General features: G+C 42.4%; 1 protein-coding gene across 5 annotated transcripts in view; it reads left to right on the top strand.

Moving 5' to 3' along the window:
- Nucleotides 1-21,243, top strand: part of eps8l2 (EPS8 like 2) — a 196,187-nt gene that overhangs the window by 131,495 nt on the left and 43,449 nt on the right. For all 5 annotated transcript variants that reach the window (XM_041198265.1, XM_041198268.1, XM_041198267.1 and 2 more), the window contains exons 4-11: nt 4,667-4,731; nt 10,225-10,386; nt 11,146-11,295; nt 12,896-12,975; nt 14,295-14,422; nt 14,693-14,775; nt 17,489-17,615; nt 18,034-18,122. In XM_041198265.1, the coding sequence (XP_041054199.1) occupies nt 4,667-4,731; nt 10,225-10,386; nt 11,146-11,295; nt 12,896-12,975; nt 14,295-14,422; nt 14,693-14,775; nt 17,489-17,615; nt 18,034-18,122 (884 nt within the window). The remainder of the gene's footprint in view (nt 1-4,666; nt 4,732-10,224; nt 10,387-11,145; nt 11,296-12,895; nt 12,976-14,294; nt 14,423-14,692; nt 14,776-17,488; nt 17,616-18,033; nt 18,123-21,243) is intronic.

Genomic DNA, 21,243 nt, shown 5'->3' with positions numbered 1-21,243 from the left:
AGGAGAATTTATTTTCACTTTAGATTTGAAAAAAATGTTGTGTCAAGCAGGTTATTTATGTCCAGGGGTATTGGATTCCACACATCTGGGCCTATTGATTTATGCTCTTTAAGCAACTATGGGATTGACCAGAAGTACATTACAGAAATTTCTGATAGGGCTATTTACAAATGCCAGAATTCAATGGAAACATTTGATTGGAATGAAACTGAAACATAAGGGCATAAGGAAAGGGGGTTGTGTAATTGTGGTAAATCTTGATATTATGAAGGCAGTGGTGCTGAAAGAATTGGTGGAACTTTAAGCTAGATGAGTGATTGGGTCCTGAAGACATGTTTCTGAGTGTTGGGAAAATCAGAGAATAGGAGAGGGTTCTCAATGTAACACTTTTTATTAAAAGGCATAAAACATATAACTGTAGACCAGTTAATAGTGAGACAGCTTATAAAGGCCATAAATATGGTAGAAACTTAATTGTCACCTAGAAAGACATGGATTAATTAAAGGACAACCAACATGGGTTTGCATGAAATGAAAACAGAAAATGCTGGAAAAATTCAGCAGGTCTGGCAGCATCTGTAGAGAGAGAAACAGAGTTAACATTTCAAGTCTGTATGACTCTTCACAGCTGAAGAGAAGTAGAAAGCAGTACTTCTGTTTAGATCTGAAGAGTCAAACAGACTCAAAACATTAACTCTGTCCCTCTCTCCACAGATGCTGCCAGACTTGCTGAATTTTTCCAGCATTTCCTGTTTTTATTTCTGCATCTGCATTTGCAGTATTTTGCTTTTACCATGGATTTGCATGAGGCAGGTCGTGTCTGACAAACTTAACAGAGATCTCTGAGGAAATAATTGAGTATATTGACAAGTGAAATGCATAGATGTGTGTATTGATTTTAAAAAACATTAGATAAGGTGCAGTTTAGGAAGCTTGTTGATAAAATTAAAGCACATGCTCATAACTTGAGTGTGACAACATTGATAGGAAATGGATATAAAAGAGAATAGTAGTTAATAGCAGTGTTTTCACACATACATATTGGCCTATAATTTACTGGAAAGTTTTGGTATAACTACAGCATAAGAGCAGAGTTGAGCCTTTTTTCCCCTGAAAATATTCACGCATAATCGGTTTAACATAGTTCTATGTTAAAGATTCATTACACGCTGTTGATTGTTCGCATGATCCCAAGTTACATCCTGACTGAAACTTCTACAATAAATTATATGTATCTTTGAATACTTTTTATAGCATCAGAATCTGTATGTTAAAAAGAGAAATTCATTTTCTCTGCTTAATATATATACAAATTATAATTTATGGCTCTAGAGTTTAATTTTAATAATATCAATCAGATAAAGAATGACTTAAAAGTTAGAAGATGGCATTAGTTCTTTGCTTTCATTGAACTCGAAATTCTATACTGCGTCCTGTTTGTTTAATGCAAGTTTTTGCAATCATACATATGCTAATGCAATTCTCAAATTTGGACTTATGTTCGTTTGAGTTAAATAAGCATAAATGTTGTTGTTTTGTGTAATTTTACATATATATATTATGTACATATATATATATTTGAAATTAATTTCCTGGATCACACTTACAAGGGATAAACTCCAACATATAGGCCAGATTCAGCGCCAAACTATGTCAAGTTATATGATCTAGATTTGAATATAGGGAGCACATAATTAGTTTGTATTGTTAACGTTAAGCGATTTCAAGAGGACAGACAAGTTAGTAGATGTGCAAATGGATGTCAGATGAATTGAATGAAGGGAAACATGAGAAAGAAGGGAGAAGGCATATATTATTAAATAGTAAAACCCTAAAATGAGCGACGAGCGGATACACTTCAGGGTTCAGATACTTAACACTTCAAATGGAGGGCAACAACTTGGTACAGGTGTTACACAAAAACACAGGAATACATTAAAAAAACCTTCAAAAAAGACACAAATATACCAGTTAGTCAATCAACTTCATTCCATTCAGAAATGTGTGTTATCAATTTCATTCCCCTCCCCAAATTTGCATAACCTCCTTGGAAAGGCATAAGGAAAGGAAAAGATCCCATTTATGGGGGGGAAAAAACTGCAAAATTCTTTTTGCTTAAAATAATTGAAACAAGCTTCGGATGACTGCAGCGATTCATATCAATAATATGAACCAAATACAAAATATTGGTAAAGGCTGCAATTAGAATATTGTGCCCTATATTAATCACTTTACTGTATGAAAGATATAAAGATCATGGAGAATGCAAAAGTGATTCACAAAAATGATTCTAGGTATAAGGTGTTTTAATGAGGTGAGACCAAAGAAGCTGAGCTTTTTTAATAATAGAACAAAGAAGGTTAAAAGCAGATCTGATAAGAGGTATTCAAAATTCTTATAAGGTAAACCAGAAAAATATATTTCTCTTCAGTTAGTAACTAGAAGGCATGAGCTTAAGGTCATCACAGAAGGAGCAAAGAGAGAGGGGAATTATTTTCTACAGAGGATTTGTTACAACATAGAATACCAGAAACAACGATAGAAACAAAATCCAAAAAAGCTTTTTCAATAGAGGTGTATAAATATCAAAAAAATGAGACCACGGTAAGCTCACGAGAGCTTGACAGAGACACATTAGTCCTCTGCTCGTCAGTCCATAAACAACACCATGTGAGACTGTCATCTTTTGGGATGTTATTTTTCCACAGAAATAATTTGGAAAAGAGCAAAACTTAAATATTGGGTCTTTGATTCATAAGATATTTTTGTAAGTTTAAAAGAGAGTGAGGGAGGAGCTCTGAAATAAAGGGTGGTTAAAATGTTAAAGAGCTAGACATTAAAGTGATTTCCCAAAGGCTAAAAATAATAGCAGTTTATTACACTGTTTTAGTAGCAATTAAGCAACCTCTTGCACCCACAGTTTTGGGAAGTTCCTGGTCTCAGGCACGTAGCAGGAGTTGTCTGATATATTCCTTCCCGTTTGGTAGCAGGCACTGGGAAAAAGAACATGGAGACAGAAAGATTTTCGGAGAGCCAGATGTTTGAACAGAAATAGCTAACTCTCATTTTACTTAGACTAAGAAGATTAAGATGCGGGAGTATAGTTAAAAATGATTTTGTTTAAGTTAGGCAAAGTGACTGAGGTAGCATAGCGTGCTCATTATTATGTTATTAGTATGCAAAGACTTGTCTTCATTTCTGAGAAATCAAGCAGTTTGGTGACTGATTGTGGCCTCATATGATGAGGATTGGTCTGCTAGACACAATGGACAAGATTTTCCCTGCAGGCTTCAAGATCCTGCCGTCAGGTTCAAATGATGTTCAGAAGCCCCGTCATGTGGGAAACAGTCACTCACCTGTGATTGTTCCCTGAATTGGCCAATTAATGATGCCTGGCAATTTTGCCATCCAATTAAGGATGGCAGGCTGACTCTCAAAGCTGAAGGTCCAATAGGATGCTCTCCAGCTTGGCAGCAGCTGCAGGATGCCTTGGTTGGTAAGACCTCTCTCCAACATTTTTAATTTTTAAGAAGTAGATCCAGCAACCAGGCAACCGCTGTGGGAGGCTGGGGGAGTCCTCCACAGGACAACCTTTAGATGAAACCAGGCAGGTAGTGGGGGACCTCTAAGCCTGCCGGGAGTGCTAGGCCCCTGGTCTGCCAGCAGGAGAGCACCTTCAAGCAGCTCCACTGCCCCACAGCCTGTGGGAACCTGGTGGCCAATTGGAAAATCCCAGTCAGCCTTTGAAAATTGGTTTTAAGTGTCCATTAACAGGGTCAATTGGCTACCCACTGCTTGCGAGCGAGTATTTCTGATGCGGCTTCCTCCCCTGTCACCCTGCCTCCGGGAAAATGGCCTGGGGATGGGATGAAGCTGGGGAACCAACATGTCAGCCAACAGTGGTATTTTTACACCTGCCTGCCTCCATGCCCACCCCCAATATCCAGTTCAGATCACTATGGGATCCTATTGATACATTGCTGGGTTACAGGCTGTATATGAGTTGATACTGGATAATGTGAGTCAACTCTGGAATGTGAGGGATGTAAATTCCACTTATAGGAATGCCACTGAACCCAAGAAGATATCTATGACAGACTTGAATTTTATAATGGAAATGCTGTGATAAATCTAAATGTTACAATGGAAGTTTTATGTTTTTAGTTATCAGGTTCACTTTGTCCGATGAACGGTAGCTGTACCCTTGATATTAACATATTAGTGGTGCTTGAAACAATGTAGGCAGAGAGACCAATTAACTGAACAAACACTGATGGTTATTGGATCCAAGGATAGTGCAGTAATACCATGTGTGCTTCCTCAATCACCTCCAGCTCGAGAATTACAGTTATCCAATAAGCCCGTGGTGTGTAGCGATTGGTCAACTAACTACGTTCTGTTAAAGGTACATAGCACTTCACTTTACCACAGGAAGATATGTTTTCATTTGTAGTTAACTCTTGGCCCTCTGTACAGAATCAGTGGTTAGAGCTACACATCTTATGTGAACTAAAAGCAGCACTTCCTCCTCATAAACTGTTTCACTAGTGGTGCTGATAGTCCTTGCCTTGAAAAGCAACCTTGTCTCTCAACAAATGGGATGCTTTTCAAAAGCTTTTCACTGTCAGGTCCAGCATTTTTGATTAATTCTATCTATCTTTTACAGAGCAACGAAAGAAGTATTCCAATTCCAATATTATCATGCAAGAGACTTCTCAGTACCATGTGGAGGTAATGCTGTTAACAAATGAACCGCTAAAGTGATTAGAATATCGAGGGGATTATTTTTGGATTGGTTAATGTAACTTCTTCCAGCTCATTGAAATAAGTTGGGTCTCTGCCCCAGATACCTCCAACTCCAAGCAGTGGGATATTTATTTAAATACATATATTATAATTCTATGACTGGAATTTTCTGCTCCCGTTGACAGCGGGCATCATGGCTGGCGTGAGCGGACAATATGGCGAGAAAGCCAAAAATCAGTTTTATGCTGTCACGAAAGCAGTTTGCTCCAGTGGCAGACCACGTTCCCCACCGTCCGACATTGGGAACTTAATTTTAATGCATTTGCCCCTCATCATTTTGTGTGCACACCAGAATCATCCCCACTTGTCAAATTTGCCTCCCACATCAGCGTGACTTCAGAACTGCGTGATTCACGACTGCCTTTAAAATGCATGTACTTGGCGAGCTGAACTTTAAGGGAAACTCAGAGGTGAATGCACACAGCCTTGTGCAGCATTTGCGTGGATTGCCCATAGGACATCAAGGAAGAGGTGCCTCGCAAGTGAGGAGGGCACATAGGCAAGTCAATTTTTTCCAGCTGGCTTTCAGTGCAGTGCTGTGGCAAGGGTGCCTGTGTGGGTGGGGCCAGGATGGGGGTTTGGGAGGGGAGGCTGTGCATAAGGCAGCACAGATTGAAGGAAGTACACAGGCACATGCCTGGGGAAGGGGGGCTGGAGGGTAAGGGAAGTGGCCATGCATTTGGAAAAGCTTGTCAAAAGTGAGCATTCTTCTGCAGCTGCATTCTTCAGCATCAGCTCCATTGACATGCTTGGAGTTGGGTTTCTGAAGCTTTTCTGTCCACTCAAGCAACACAAAAGCATGAACATGCCACCATATGCACCAGAACTTTTCACCCCTCGTTGCAGATTGCAAATTAATGTGCATTGGTCGACTGGGCAAATTGTAGAATCCCCTTGCGAAAGGTGGCCATGGCGCAGTCACTGGTGGAGGTGCTCACAGACCTTTGCAATGTCTTTATTAAGATTTGGACCAGTCTCCCCCATGGTTCAAGCTAACAGTGCAGCCTTGCAGTGCAGGTTAGGAGAATGCCTAAGCTCAGGGCAGGACATGCAGTCCAGTGGGCAAAACTGCCGTCAATCGGTCAAGTGGAGTACAACAGAGGTGGGTGGGGTTTCGGACAGCCATGGGGCACACTGCACACTGGCCATCCAAGTGGTGGCTAGCACTCTCCAGAATACGTGAAGGGACCTTGAGACTTAACCAAGAGAGATCCGTAGGACACATTTGCTAACCCAAGCATCCCTCCCTTTGATCCTGCAGGAGGAGAACATCAGGATCATGGAGCCTGGTGATCTAGCAGTATGCCTCATGGCTTACAGGGAGCAGAGATGAAGGATAAGATTGCAACGGAGGCGTCTGGCTTGCCAATCGAAGGAGCACCCCCTCAAGTTGAAGGGACGGCAGGATCTGTTGCGCTTGCAGCTGAAGATCCACTGTTAGCCACCACTTATACATGCCTCGTTAGACCCAGGGTCTATAGACAATACTTGTTCTTTCTGCAGATCACTGAGAAGTAGTGTGTCGGAAGACTGCTGATGTCTAGGGAACTGGTCGGACACATATGCCACCTACTGCAGGATTTGGGCGCCACAAGGACATGGAGGGCATCCACTGCCAGTGGCCATGAAAGTGACCACGGCGCTCAATTGTTACACCAGTGGCCCCTTCCAGGGCTCCACAGGTGACCTGTATGAGATCTTGCAAGCCTCCGCTCACAAGTGTATCCAGGAGGTCACGGATGCCACCTTCCTGAAAGCACAGAACTTTGTGCATTTCGAACAGGATCAGGAAAGCCAGGAAGCAAAAGCGTTGGGATTTACAGTGATCTCTGGTTTTCCGCAGGTGCAGGGTGACATGGACTGCACTCCCGTGGTGCTTAAATCTCTTTGGCAACAAGCAGTCACTACATCAACCACAAGGGCTGAATGTTCATCTCGTCTGCAGCCACCACAAAAGCATCCTATAGGCCTGAACATGATTTCCAGGGAGCGTCCACGACTCCTACATCCTTAGCAGGTCTCAGATCCCTGACATCTTCCAGGCCCACAGAGGCTGCAGGGTTGGCTCCTCGGGACAAGGTCTATCCACAGAGGATGTGGCTACTGACACTCGTGCAACAGCCACAGACTGCAGCAGAGAGTGATGGTATAATGAGGCTCATGCTGCAATCCGGACTTTGGTTGAGCAAATGATAGGCATTTTGAAAATGAGGTTCTGTTGCCTCAACAGCTCTGGTGGAGCACTGCAATACAATGCCCAGAGGGTGTCGCACATCATCGTCACTTGCTGCACACTCCACAACATGGCGCTGCAACAGGGGGAAAACCTGATTGAGGAGGAGATTGAAGAGCTATTCATCTCCTTCGATGAGGAGGACATCGAAGGGGATGAGGGCGATGAGGTCCTCAAAGGTGAGGATGTCGGTGATGAAGCCATCACATTGCCCAGATGAGGCAAGTGTGCTTGTGAGGCCCTAATAGTCACAAGATTCGTGGAGTATGATGACAAGATGCAGGAGGACAGTCTTGACATCCTCACCTTGTATCTGTGAATGTCTGACCCCTGTCTGGCTGAGGGCAGCTCTGTGATCAGGGCCATATCATAGAGACACAGCCATTAAACCTTAAGTGCATCTGATCCTTTGACAGCCTTCATGACCTGACCCCTTCAGGAGCATAGCGTCACCAGTTACAGATGCTGAAAATATGGGGGCCAGCCTCACATCAAAGGTGCTGAGAGCACACAGAGAGAACAGTGGAACTCTGTGACACCTGCCCATGATATTCTGGCAGCAATGACAAGCACCATTGAGGGGCAGGCATCAGTAATGTATTCAGTGAGTGTGAGGCCGGGCCAGACCTTTGCTCTGAAGGTTACACAGTGGAGAGGGAAGAGGCCCTGGACTGAGACACCTGCCTTTATCTTGTGCAGGAGCTAAGGTTTCACATCTGAGTGATATGAACAGTGTTCATCAGAACAAGGAGCCATGGACAAGGAGACGTTTTGGGAGTTTATTTACAATTGTGAACACTATGTACAAGTGATTAACATCAGTGCCCATATGGTGTAGCTATATCTTCTTAACCTTCCTAGCTCTGCCGCTATGTCTTTGTGCTCCCTGGGCACAGCGGAGGTAGAGGCAGCCTGCTGACTGCTACACCCTGTTTGTGATGACTTTGATGGGGATCCTGTGGAGTGCTAAGACCTGGAGAGCCCCGGCAGGCTTTTGGGGTCCTGCTGTATTGTAGCGGCATCCTCCTCGGCCCGTGGAGCTGGAGATGATGGGATTTGGATCGGCCAGACATTCCTAGAGTCACCTGGATGGATGGCCCCAGGATGTCAAGCTTCTGAGCCTCCTCCTTATGGGTGCCTGATGGCTCCTGGCTGACTCTTTGAGGAGAAGGGGAGCAGCAGTGAGATCGAGCTGCCCCACACACCTCCCACTAATGGATGCAGGGACAATGGATGCCAACCATGGAGTCAGTGATGGAGTTCAGCCCTCGCAGCAGTGCAGGATCAATGTCCTGGACCAAGGTCTCCATGGTGGCTGCCACCCTGCCAGTGTTGACTTTGGTGCATCGGCATGCCGGCGCTATCACCTCAGGCTAAGGAGCGCACCAGACATCCCTTCCTGATGTTCCCACAATTATCTTTGCAGCTGCAGCAACTGATTGAGGACTGAGTCCAGAGGCTTATCATCTGACTTGGACTCAGCAGATTCCTGGCCTCCAGCAGTCCTCTGAGTGCAGGTGACCTCGGTTGTCCCTGCCTCCACCTGCTGTGGAACAGATTGAATGCTGTGCTTACCTGGTTGTGGTCCTGAGGCTGCTCTACATGTAGGTCCCACCAAGGTGTGTGTCGTTGTGCTGGTGGAGGGTGTGGGTGAGTGCTGTGACCCCTCAGAGTCCTCATCCGAGCTGTGCTCGGCACTGGGGTCGGGGTCAAGGTTGCCTGAGGGCGATGTGGCAGATGTGCCTAAGAGAGAAAGTGGAGATTATTAGTGCTTGGCAGCCAGGTTAGACACGGAACAGTGAACTCAGAGCAGTGTTGAGAGAGGGATGATCTGTTGCATGATCCTCACATGGATGCTTGCCACCGACCTCACCATCACTGCAGGAACATTCCATGTCCTCTCCGGCCAGCTCCAATGCACTATTCTCATTTGAGGACCTTGATGTCCAATACTCCAACGCTGGCCTGGGACCTCTCTCATAGATTGTGCACAATCTTGTCCTACATAAAGTCAGATGGAGAGTGTGTGAGCAAGGCACATACCAGGTGCCAGGCCAAATTAAAAGGATGCCAGGCATGCATGTGTCCTGAGTGAAGCCATGGACAGGATGAGGATGCACCTAAAGGAGATGAGACCAGATGGAGATGTGAGGATGTGCGAGAGAGTGAATGGTGATGTTCCTTCAGCTGGCTGTGAGTGAGATGCCAATGAATGTCTGATGGGCTTGCGAGTGGCTGAGTTTAAAGTGATGAGGTAGTTGACTTAGCCTGCTGGCACAGCTCTGATCATTCATTCTTTTTCTGCACTGGATGGCCAACCTCTTATGTGCAGCGTTGGCACTGACCATCTCTGCCACCGCCTCGCAAGCCAGAGTGGTGAGACTGATGGGCCTCCTGTGGCTAAAGCGGGGGTAAGGACATTGTGGTGGCCTCCAGAATGTCCAAAAAGCGTCCCAGGGATGCGTCATTGAATTAGGAGGGGCTGCACTTTTATCGTCCTTTGGGGCCATGTCTTCACTGCGGCGGTCCTGGATTGCAAGCGTTGAAAACTATGTGCACGGCTGCAGTTTAAATATGGCACCTGGAGTGAAGAAGCGGCGAGGTAATGGCATGGCAGGCAATCTGAGGCCGGCCACCAATGTTCTGGCATGTTTGCTGTGTCTGCATAATTTGTGAGGTGGGAAGAGGACGATATGGCATGAAAATCTGCCATTGCGAGTGGCAGGTAAAACATCTTTTTTCATGCACGCTACTGCACTTAGTGCAAATCCAGGATGATTCCACCCCATGCTACAATTTAAATGCTTAACAACAGAAGTCATAGCTCTTGTCAGTAGTGAGAGTGAGCTGTGCATATAAGGACAGAGCAGCAGTACCAGGAACTGTAGATTAAATCTCATCCCTATCCCCTTCACTCCTGGCTAATGTTTTGTACATGGTAGAAAAGAGATAGATTGTTAATAAAGAAATGCAGCATTAATTTTATATAAAATCCAAAATATTATAGGATATAGTAAAAGTCACACATTTTGCAGTCTCTGGAAAATGGAAAATTCAAGTCTCTTTTTAGATGTGGGAGAAGGACAAAATGCTGAATGCACTCAATGAATTAATTTAACCATATTTACTTGAGCTGCAAGACAAGCTGTAAGACACGTAGATTTATTGTTTGTTCTTGCTTCCAGCATCTCGCCACATTTGCAATGGACAAGAGTGAGTCCATTGTGACAGTAGATGATGGCATCAAGAAACTATTGCAATTGGAATCAAAGGGGAAGGTGTGGACTCAGGAGATGCTGCTGCAAGTGAATGACAAAGCCATTAGACTGCTGGACTGCGAAAGTCAGGTAAGACTATCTGGGATTTGGTTTTAAATTGATATAGACAGCAATTGTCTGCCACATAGAACCAGTGCAGAATTCTGGAACACCAAAGTGCACTATCATAGATTGATAGGTTGAAGATTCTTGTCTACATTTTTCACTCCCAGATTAACTCCATTCTCTATCTGAATTAGGATCAAGCTTGGCTCTGATGCTTCCCATGAAAAAAATGTCTGTTAACTTTTATTATCTGGATGTACATGGGGAAAAATAATTGTTTGAATAAGGTGCTGAAGGGTATCTTGCCTGTAAAATCATACCTGGATAAAAGTCAGCATCTTCAAAAGAGACTAGCCTGTTTCTTATAATAAAAAAGCTTTGGGTTTATTTTGGGTGGATTTACAAGTATGGACATCTGTGCTCCAGTTTTGAGTGCACACACCATGTAACATATATTTCAGTGTGAATTTTCAAATGCTTTGCCAGCCAACTACTGAAATGCTCATAAGAACATCATTAAGCAACTGGTGTAAACATTGATGCCCTGTTGTGGGCAGTCTGTGCCATCTGCTATTGAGGAGACTTCTTTTTCTAAGCTTTGCTTGTCCATTTATAGTCATGGTTGATTGTGATACTGCAGTTTAATGGCAGTCCAGAGTGCAAGGCAAGTTCCGTGCAATTGTTCAGAAGAGGTAAACCTTCTTTCCTGTTCTTTTTATGCTTTACTCAATCTTCTTTTTGATGTTTCCCGTTCCCCCCCACCTCACCCCCCATTGTCTTTAGGATGAGTTGGAGAACTTTCCATTGAACATAGTGCATCACTGCCAAACTATACTCAACCAGTCAAAATACCCATCAGTTTTACTGCTCATGTGTCAAGACTCCGATCAGCACAAACCCGATATGCATTTCTTCAACTGTGATGAGGTTGGGGTGAGTAAAATGTGCAGGAAGGAACCAACGAAGGGGGCTTTTATGTTTTTTGTTATCAGGGTCACTTTGTCCGTTGAATGCTAACTGCGCTTTTGATATTAACACATTAGTTGGTGCTTGAAACAACGCAGGCAGAGACCCCAATTAACTGAACAAATATTGGTGGTTTATTGGAACTAAGAACAGAGCACTAACACTATGCATGCTTCTTCAATCACCTGTATCTCTAGACCCCCAGTTACCCAAGTAGCCCGTGCTGTGTAGCGATTGGCCAATACAGTCACATGGTCACTTAACTGCATTCTCTTAAAGGTACGCAGCACCCACTTTACCACAGGATCTAATCTTCTGCTTATAACATTAGGCTGATAGTTATAGCAGTGTTGAGAGTGGAAATTGTGTATAGACTACTGAATCACAATGGTGATATTATTCATGTTATTAGTGAAACTTGCTCATAATCTGATTAAGATTTTTCTAGCGATGATGTGTCAATTTGTTTTGATGCAAAATTGTTGAATAAAAAGCACTGTGATAGATAATATCCATGATTGCAAACAATGGAAGGAATAATGAGTGCAGTCATCAAAACACTGGTAAAATTGCTAGAGAAGTTGTGTATTTCAAAGAAATAAAACCTGAACTCCACTTATTGAGTTACCAATAGCCCTAATTGTACAGGGGCATGATTGGAGATTTCCATTCCCAAGACACTGGTAGAAATCCCTAAATGCAATGCAATAAAAATAAAATCTGATTTATTCAGTCACAATAAACTAGTGACTCTAGACAAGACACAGTGAGTTACAGGTTGAATCAACACAGCCTGCATGCTAATGGTTGTTCTAATTAACTGGCCCCCACAATTTCCAGCAGACTCAGCAATGATTAGGATGGTGGACGGAAACCCCATCCCACTGCACTTCTTGGCTTCTTTTTCAGCTGTTGCACTGCCAAAATTTCTAGCCTCATATTTTGTCCAAGTTGGCAAATGCTAATAGAAACATGTCATGTTAAACCATGGCTTACATCATGTGTATAACTGAACGTGTCTGTTGGGATCCATACAGTAGCATCTCAACAAACTAGAAATACAACAGTATGCCATGGTTTCAATCTTCTTGCCTAGATATTAATCTTAGTTCAAGGCACTACATAAATATAAATTGCTGTTCTGGTGGAGTATAAGACTCCATTTATTTTGCTGGTAAATTATTTTTCTCTACTAAATTGTATTCTTCTGGGCCTTATATCATTCCCAATGGAGCAAATTGAAGGGCACAGGAGTGGAAGGGCAACTCTTCTGAAGACTGATACTGGTGCATCTTGCTGATACTGATACTTGCTTCTTGTGGATACAAGAGGACAGCTTGGATGATTATCTTTCTAGTGTCCCCATTGCTTATAGCATAAACAAACCATCTCCAGCAAGTAGCTCTTCACAGTTCTGTGAGTGAGATCAGCGATTTCAAGCTTCCTACTGCTGATGCATTCGTGCAGAGGAATCCCAGTACAGCATATGGTCATATTTGAATGTAACTACAGCCAATGTTAAGTTTTGTGATGTCAGTCATTTATGCCTTTTCTGCTCTTTTTGCAGGCTGAGATGATTCATGCAGACGTTGAGAGTGCAATCTCCGACTGCAAAGATGGACAGAAAATTCGACCACAGACCCTGAAGTAAATGCATTTAGTGCAAGAATATAAAGAGCGGGGGAAAGCCTTTGGTCCAGCAGTCAAGCCCAATTGTTCATTTTCTTTATTTGTTCTCAAAGTGTGGGTGTTGCTGATAAAACAACATTCGTTATTCATACCTGGTTGCTCTGAATAGGTATTGTTGCGATTTGACTTTGAATCAGTACTGTCCTATGGAGACTTTATCCCTCAATCCATTATCTCTCAGGAAATGAATTGAATTGTCTCTTGATCCTATTTAATCTTCCCTGCCAACTTAATTGACAAAAGCCTACTCAGCCTACTTTCTGTGTTAAACAGCTAAAGCATTTACAGGCTAACTCAAGGTATTACTGAAACTCATTAAACTGCGAAGCAACTTAATCAAGAACAATTAGTGGCCACTAGTGTATGCTTTTCATGAAATATGGATAGAATTATACAACGGGACTGTAAAAATTGATTTAAATGCTGGAATATTTTGTAATACCTATGAAGCTTAAATAATTTTAGGCATCATAAACTTGTGATTCTTCACCAACAGAATCATGACTCCTAACACACTCTTTTTCTCGCACAACATATTGCTTGTGGGCACTTTATATTGGAATAACCGGCCTTGACAATCAAATCTAGTGGCAGATAACCAATATCCCAATAAGTTCTCTCAGAACATATGCTTTGTGGCCATAACTCCTTTACTTTTTAATTTTTTTTTCTTCCCCCTTCCTATTGTTGTGAAAACAATGGTGAATAAATCTGCTCTGCAATTGCAGATATGTTGCTACACCTTGGAGCTGACAGTGTAATACCTATCCATTATTCAGCTATGCACTGATATTTTAAGATTTATTTTTCTTATTTTGTAGACTTTTTGTCACAGCAGTGAAGGTGGATACTCTTCATTCTGCCACTGCTCTGACCATCAGGTAAAGGGTAAAAGTGGCACAGGGATAGAGAACAGTGACTCATTTGTGAATTGTCCCTCCCCTATCTCTGTGGGAAAGTGACAGACCTTTGCTCAGTACCTGACAACATGAATCAGAATTGGAAATTTGGCAGGAAGGGAACTGCAGATATGAACTTATGTCCTTGACATAGTACATAAGAACACCATCACACATTGCCAACTGGCCATCGTGCCTTTTTTGAAAAATATTTCTTTGCAGCTAATTCGCATTCAAAATTGCTACACCTGCTTCTGTCACTCTCTATTGTAATGAAACTAGCCATTGATTAGATTATTTTATTGAGATCGTACAGGTTTTAACTTTGTTGTAGTGAGATTCCCAGTCAGCATACCATAACCATATCTCTCTCATCAGGGTGAATCAAGAGAAAATGAAGAAGCAGCGGGAGACAATAATCCCTTCACCCCCTCAAAGTATTGCACCTGTCCACCCTCCTGGTGCCAGAAGTCGAGCTGCTGCCCTCACAGACCAGAATGACCAAGGTATTACAACCAGAGAAATCATGCTAGTGTAAATAGATGCAATTCAGCATGCTTCTGAAGAATACACTGAGAAAGGAGCTCTTGAGCATGCTGATCTGGGTCAGCTTTATATGTGCATTCGCCTTTGCTCTTTTCAATCATTTTCCATCACATGCATGTGCCACTGCTGCAAGTTAGAAAAAGAGTAAGGCTTTTTTTTTTCCTTTTGATGAGTAAAAATTTGTTGTTTGTAATGACTAACCCTTCTAACCCTTGGATGTTGTCCCACAGTGGAACAAGATCGGAGAAGCATCAGTTCCCAGGATCATGAGGAGTCACCCGAAGTCTTGGCTCAAAAGATCGAAAAAGATGTGGTAAGTGGTTTGGTATTATTTCTGAAAATAAAAACCCTGCAATTGAGCTAATTGGATATTTATAATATCATTTTAGCAACCTTTAACCTATTTATGGGAGTAGGTTTTCTGTTTAAGTCCTGCACTGTTGTAGGCGTCATCTTTTGGTTGAAATGCTAAACCGATACCCTGTCTGCCCTCTCAGGTGGATGTAAAAGAACCCATGGCAACATTTCAAAAAGCAAGGGATTATCCCCAGTGTCCTGACCAATATTTAACCCTCATTCAACATCACAAAACAGAGTAACTGGTCATTATCACACTGCTGTTGTTGGAGCTTGTTGTGTGCAAATTGGCTGCTGCATTTCCTATACTTCATTGGCTGTACAGCACTTTAGGAGTCATAGTAGTTATGAAAAGCACAATATAAATATGTCTTTCTTTTTTTACACTGAAAATGTGTTGTTGGGCTGCTCTGGCGTATAAGTCGCAGAGATCTGGGCCAGGATTTTCCAGTCGTCGGGCGGGCTCAGCAGGGGTGAGCGGAGTTTCCGCGAATCAGACCGTGGCCCGATCCACCATTTCACGCTGGCTGGTCAATTAATGGCCAACCAGTGTGAATCCTGCACTGTAGTGCTCAGCGCTGCCTGCGTTGGTGGCAGGGGAGGGGAGAGGAGGGCGAGCACGGAACATCGCGCATGAGCACGGGTGCACGCAGTAAAAGCTCCCTGAGGCACAGAGCTGCCTCGGAGCTGAAGCTTTTTGAACATAAAAAATAAAGACTTTTAAAATATTAATAACATGTCCCCTCATGTGACTCTGTTACAAATTACTTTGAAAAATTTTAATTTTATTTTAAATCACTGATCGAAATCTCATCCCGCCTGTGGATGAAGTTTGGTAAAAAAAATCCAACGGTTGCTTGGCCTTTTTGCATGCCCGCTAGCCATAAGGTTGGATGGGCAGTGAGAAATTTCATTTAATCACAACTTTAATGGCCTTAATAGGCCTGTTAATTGTCAGCGGGCATGCCGCTGACTTCTGCGTGTGCCCGCCAACCGAAATATTGCACAACTGTATAATGACATCGGGATGCTCGTCTAATGTCATCGTATGTCATTTTACGCTCAGTCGGGTTGGGCGCGCGCCCACCCGACAAGCACAATATTCTGCCCCTGTTCTGTGTAGCTCAGTGTTACACTACTCAGTTCATCTCCACTAAGCCATTTAGGGATTTAGTTATTTCTAAAATTGCTGTGTTTTCCATGAGATTGTTCAGCAGTTCGAAAATCTCAAAAAATGACCAAATACAATAATTTTCAGCAACATTTGAAGAATTAAATCACTCAATCCTAGGATGTGTCTTTATGGGGACTGTTGCACAGTTTGGTTGATAGCACTACCTCAGTAAAGGTTTTCATAAAAATTAGACTACCAGATTTCTTTCATTGGAAGGAGGGAACCGAAAATGTTGTGATTTGTCAATGGTGAGTTTTAGTGATTGTGAATGTTTAAATCCTAACAAAGATACAGCTCTGCATGTATGAAACATTGCAAAGATCCAAGATAAACAGTTCAAAACAACACCATTGGTTGAAAAGAATCTGAGAGCCTATTTTAATCCAGAAGTGACATTTAGACGATCCCAAGATACTATTTTCAAAACATGGACTTGATGGGCTGAATGGCCTGTTTCTGTGCTGTAACGACTTTATGGCTCTGTGACTCTATGGAGTAAATCGGAAGGCCCTGTCCCTCTTGGTCTAGGTGCCCATTAACAAGGGGTTTAGACTTAAGCTAAGAGGTAGGAGTTTTAGAGGAGATTCGAGGGGATGAGGGGATTTCCCCAGAGCTTAGTGGGAATCTGAAATTCTCTGTCTGAAAGGGTGGTAGAAGCAGAATACCTGATAACATTTAAAAAGTACTTAGGTATGCACTTCAAATGCCATAATTTATAGGGCTACAGACCAAGAGCTGGATAAAATGGAGAGATCAGGAGCGATAATTGCTGACTGGACGTAAGAGGAAAATCAATATGGGTCAATGGACCGTTTCTTTTTACTGTTCAGAAGTTTCAAGCGATGCAAAAGGAGCTATCAAAGACAGGAGAAAATGGGTGTAGTTTTAAAATCTTGGGTGGCGTTTGGCTTTATAGATAGTTAAAAGCTGTTGACAAAGATTTTGGAATGAAATGGAAGCTGAGTATTGGAAACGAAGATACCAGAATATTGTTTGAAGTTAGAGGAAATAGTGAGCCCAGCAATGTCAATCACTGAAGTAAGGGAGAGTGGAACCATCAAACATAAGAAATGGTAGGTGTTTGTTAAATGGAATAGTGCTGTGTTCAGACATGCTTGTGTTAAATCTCTCTTGACCAATGTTCCCTCTAAGCTGAATGAAAGCACAACAACCCAAAACTTCCCATGCAGCCAATATACATGTCGGGCCCTCTAAGTAACAGCATGTGTGCAGCTGCACAGAAGAATTTAAAGCAGTTGTGTGCATAAACAAATCGCCCGCACATTCCAAAAACAATTGAGTGGATTCTTGACACTAACTTGTTTTTCTTAAGCATCAAAGAAAGGGTCAATCTAAACCTGTTACAGTCATATAATTTTTAATCAGAATATTCCATTCAGATATTCCTGGAAAACGTTTCTAACTAGACTATAATTGATTTAGTCTTTGTGAATTTTACCATAGTCATCAAGCCAGGATGACTTTTTCTTTACAGCAAATCCTAAACTGCACACTGGATGATATTGAGTTCTTTGTAGCCAAACTTCAGAAGGCTGCTGAAGCATACAGTCAACTGAACCAAAGGAAGAAATCCAAGAAGAATAAAAAAAAGGCACCAGCAGGTATGAACTGCTCCTTTTCTCTTAAATCTCTTTTATACCCCCTTTCCTCTTCCTACTTCCCTCCGGTTTTTCCTTCATTTTTCCTTCTTACTCCTCTTTTCTTCTATTTCGCTCTCCACTTACCTATCCCATTCCATCCCTGCATTTTTACTCCCTTTTGCACACTCCTCTGTCCTACTCTTTGTTCTATCCCTTATATCTCAAGTTTTACAAAGTCACAATGGAGAAAACTTCCTGTGAGCAAAATGATGAAATTATGATGTATTTCCTGTACAAATTTTATGTGTTTAGATTCTTGTTATATGTGTACCAGAATTAGCACGATACTGTGTGAGCTATACATAGAATATAAAGCAGTCACGTCTATCAAATCAGTGAACTGTGGCATATAATTTTTTCTCCCTCTACTATTTTACAGAGGGTATGCTTACTCTGAGAGCAAAGCCACCATTACCAGCGGAATTTGCTGACTGTTTGCAAAAGATCAAGCTGACCTTGAACATGTTGGTAAGAACTCACCTGGGAGACATGGGGGACAGTTTTAACTTTTAACGTATCAGGCAATGTTTAATTTACCCCAGGTACACTTGAGGCCATAACAAAAGAGATGTGAAGGAGTGACTTATACATTAGACCAACCAGCCTTTTTCAGCTTTGTGCTCCTAAGACTGTTAATGTCTTGACAATGAACAGTAGATTTTCAGCTTGCTGTCTGGGGCTGAAACTGCTGTTGTAGGTCAGTTGCCAATTGTAGAAAACTGCTAGATTTTCAGTTCAATTGGAAATGAATGTTGAGCAGTTTCTGTACCAGGTGTCTGAATCGCAATACCAGTTTTACACCCATGTACCAGGCTTATAAATCTACCTGAGTATCATCAAGCACGGCCATTCATGGAAAACTTTCTATCCAGCACAGCATAGCAATCAACACAGCAAATAGAATGCTGAAATATGTTATTACGGAGTTTGTTTAAATCGCTTGTCTGCTAGTATAATAGCATGATACAGAACCATAACATGAACCATATATTTGTGTTTCTCACTTGTGTTTCTTCAATCTCGCTTAAAGCAGACTGAGCAAGCACTTGGTGAGGTGAGAGCAGATACAAATCATGAAGCTGCTTTATTCCACAGGAAGGTCCACATACAGAAGAGCCGTTATGACTGGACTTAATTCAATCCGCGCTTCCCTACAGCAATGGATTGTCTTATTTGACTTAAAAATGATGATGTCTTACAGCTCTACAGTATTTCTAATCTCTTAGCTGTGAGGGCTGTCACCAAGTGTAGCTCCTTAAAACCTGCCTGACTCTCAGTGCCACCAGGGCTGGAATGGTGCAGGGTTCTTCCAGTCTCTTGCCATAATTTGATGGGAGATCTTTGTTCTATCTCCCTCTGTTCATTGCCATGAAAACATCTTCATCTGACATCTCTGACACTTACTATCCAGCAAGAGGTTGCTGAATAGTAACCAGAAGGGAAAATCTTTCTTGGTGTTTGTTTCTCATCTTCCTAGACCAATGACACTGAGACAATTGGAATGCGCAGCTCAACCAAGTTAGTTGAGATCTCCTAACTCAACACAGACCAAAAATTGGATCTGTGACCTTCTGGTGCAGTGTCTTCACCAATTAAGCATGTAACTCTTTGCTTTTATATTTAAGATTGGAGTTAACTGCTCAAACAAAAGGGATCAGGGTCTTTGGATTAAAGATGCTGACCTTATTCACTACCAACCTGCCAGGTGAGATTGTCTTTTCATCAGCTTTGGCAAGGCTTTTGGAATGAACCTCCTGCCTGTGCTTTTTTTTTATTGATTCATGGAATATGGGCATCACTGACTAGGCCACAATTTATTGTCCATCCCTAATTGTCCTTGAGAAGGTTGTTGTGAGCTGCCTTCTTAAACTGCTGCAGCCCATGTGGTGTAGGTACACCCGCAGTGCTGTTAGGGAGGGAGTGCCAGGATTTTAACCCAGCGACAGCGAAGGAACAGTGATATATTTCCAAGTCAGGATGATGAGCGGCTTGGAGGGGAACTTACAGGTGGTGGTGTTCTCTTGCATCTGCCGTCCTTGTCCTTCAAGATGGTAGTGGTCATGTGTTTGGAAGGTGCTGTCTAAGAAGCCATGGTGAGTTCCTGCAGTGTATCTTGTGGATGGTATTCACTGCTGCTACTGCGTGTCAGTGGTGGAGGGAGTGAATGTTTGTGGAAGGGCTGCCAATCAAGCGAGATGCATTGTCCTAGTTGGTGTCAGCTTATTGAAACTGCACTCATCGAGGCAAGCAGACAGTATTCCATCACACTCCTGACTTGTGCCTTGTAGAAGGTGGAGAGGCTTTGCAGAGTCAGGAGGTGAGTTACTCACAGCAGGATTCTTAGCCTCTGACCTGCTCTTGTAGCCACAATATTTATATGGCTAGTCCAGATCAGTTTCTGGTCAATGGTAACCCCCAGGATGTTGATAGTGAGGTATTCAGTGATGATAATGTCATTCAACGTCAAGGAGAAATTATTAGGTTTTCTCTTGTTGGAGATGGTCATTACCTGGCACCTGGGTGGCTTGCATGTTACTTGCCATTTGTCAGCTCAAGCCTGGATATTGTCCCGGTCTTGCTGCATTTGGACATGGACTGTTTCAGCATCTGAGGAATCACAAATGGTGCTGAACATCACACAATCTTCAGTAAACACCTCCACTCCTGACCTTACGATGGAAGGAAGGTCAATGATGAAGCAGCAGAAGATGGTTGTGCCTAAGACACTACCCTGAGGAACTCTTTAAGTGATGCCCTGGAACTGAGATGATTGACCTCCAACAACCACAGCCATCTTGCTTTGGCTAATTATGACTCCAACCAGTGGAGAGCTTTACCCCAATTCCCATTGACTCCAACTTTGCTAGAGCTCCTTGATGCCATACTTGGTCAAATGCTGCCTTGATATCAAGGGCAGTCACTCTCACCTCACCTCAGTTCAGCTATTTTGTTCATGTTTGAACCAAGTCTTTAATGAGGTCAGGAGTTGAGTGGCCTAGAGTAAACAATCCCAATAAATTTCCATCATTGCAGATTTCAGATGTCACAGAGATGCAACAAGCTACGTAAGCAACTTCTGCAATATCCAAACAGTAAAAGGGCTCACCCTACACATGTTTTATTGAAATGGTATGGAAGATACTTTTCAAGGAATTTCACGGATGTCATTCCTCTCCACACATTGCTCAATATTGTCACTTTCCCAGAAACCTAATGGTTAGCAAGCCTAGACCAGATGTTATTGTCCCCAGTAGAGTAAAATTAAGATATATTTTTATGTACAAAGAGTAGTAAGAGTTGGAATTCTCTTCCACAAATGGCAATTGATAGTAGACCATTTGTTAATTTTAAATCTGAGAATGATAGATTTTTGTTATCCAAAGATATTAAGGAATATGGGGCAGTTGAAGTTCAGTTGCTGATCAGCCATGATCTCATTGAATGCCAGAACAGGCTCAAGGTTCTAGAATGACCTATTCCTGTTCCTCTGATGAATTAATTAAGAACTTTGGTCTTTTACTTGCCTATCCATTTCTCTGCATAGCCGTCTAAATATCAATTTTGTTGTAAGAAACTGAAAATCTATGTG

This window comes from Carcharodon carcharias, chromosome 10 (genome assembly GCF_017639515.1).
Source record: "Carcharodon carcharias isolate sCarCar2 chromosome 10, sCarCar2.pri, whole genome shotgun sequence".
Taxonomy (NCBI): Eukaryota; Metazoa; Chordata; class Chondrichthyes; order Lamniformes; family Lamnidae; genus Carcharodon; species Carcharodon carcharias.
The sequence above is the reverse complement of the archived record's forward strand: the minus strand, read 5'-3'. Positions and strand labels throughout refer to the sequence as shown.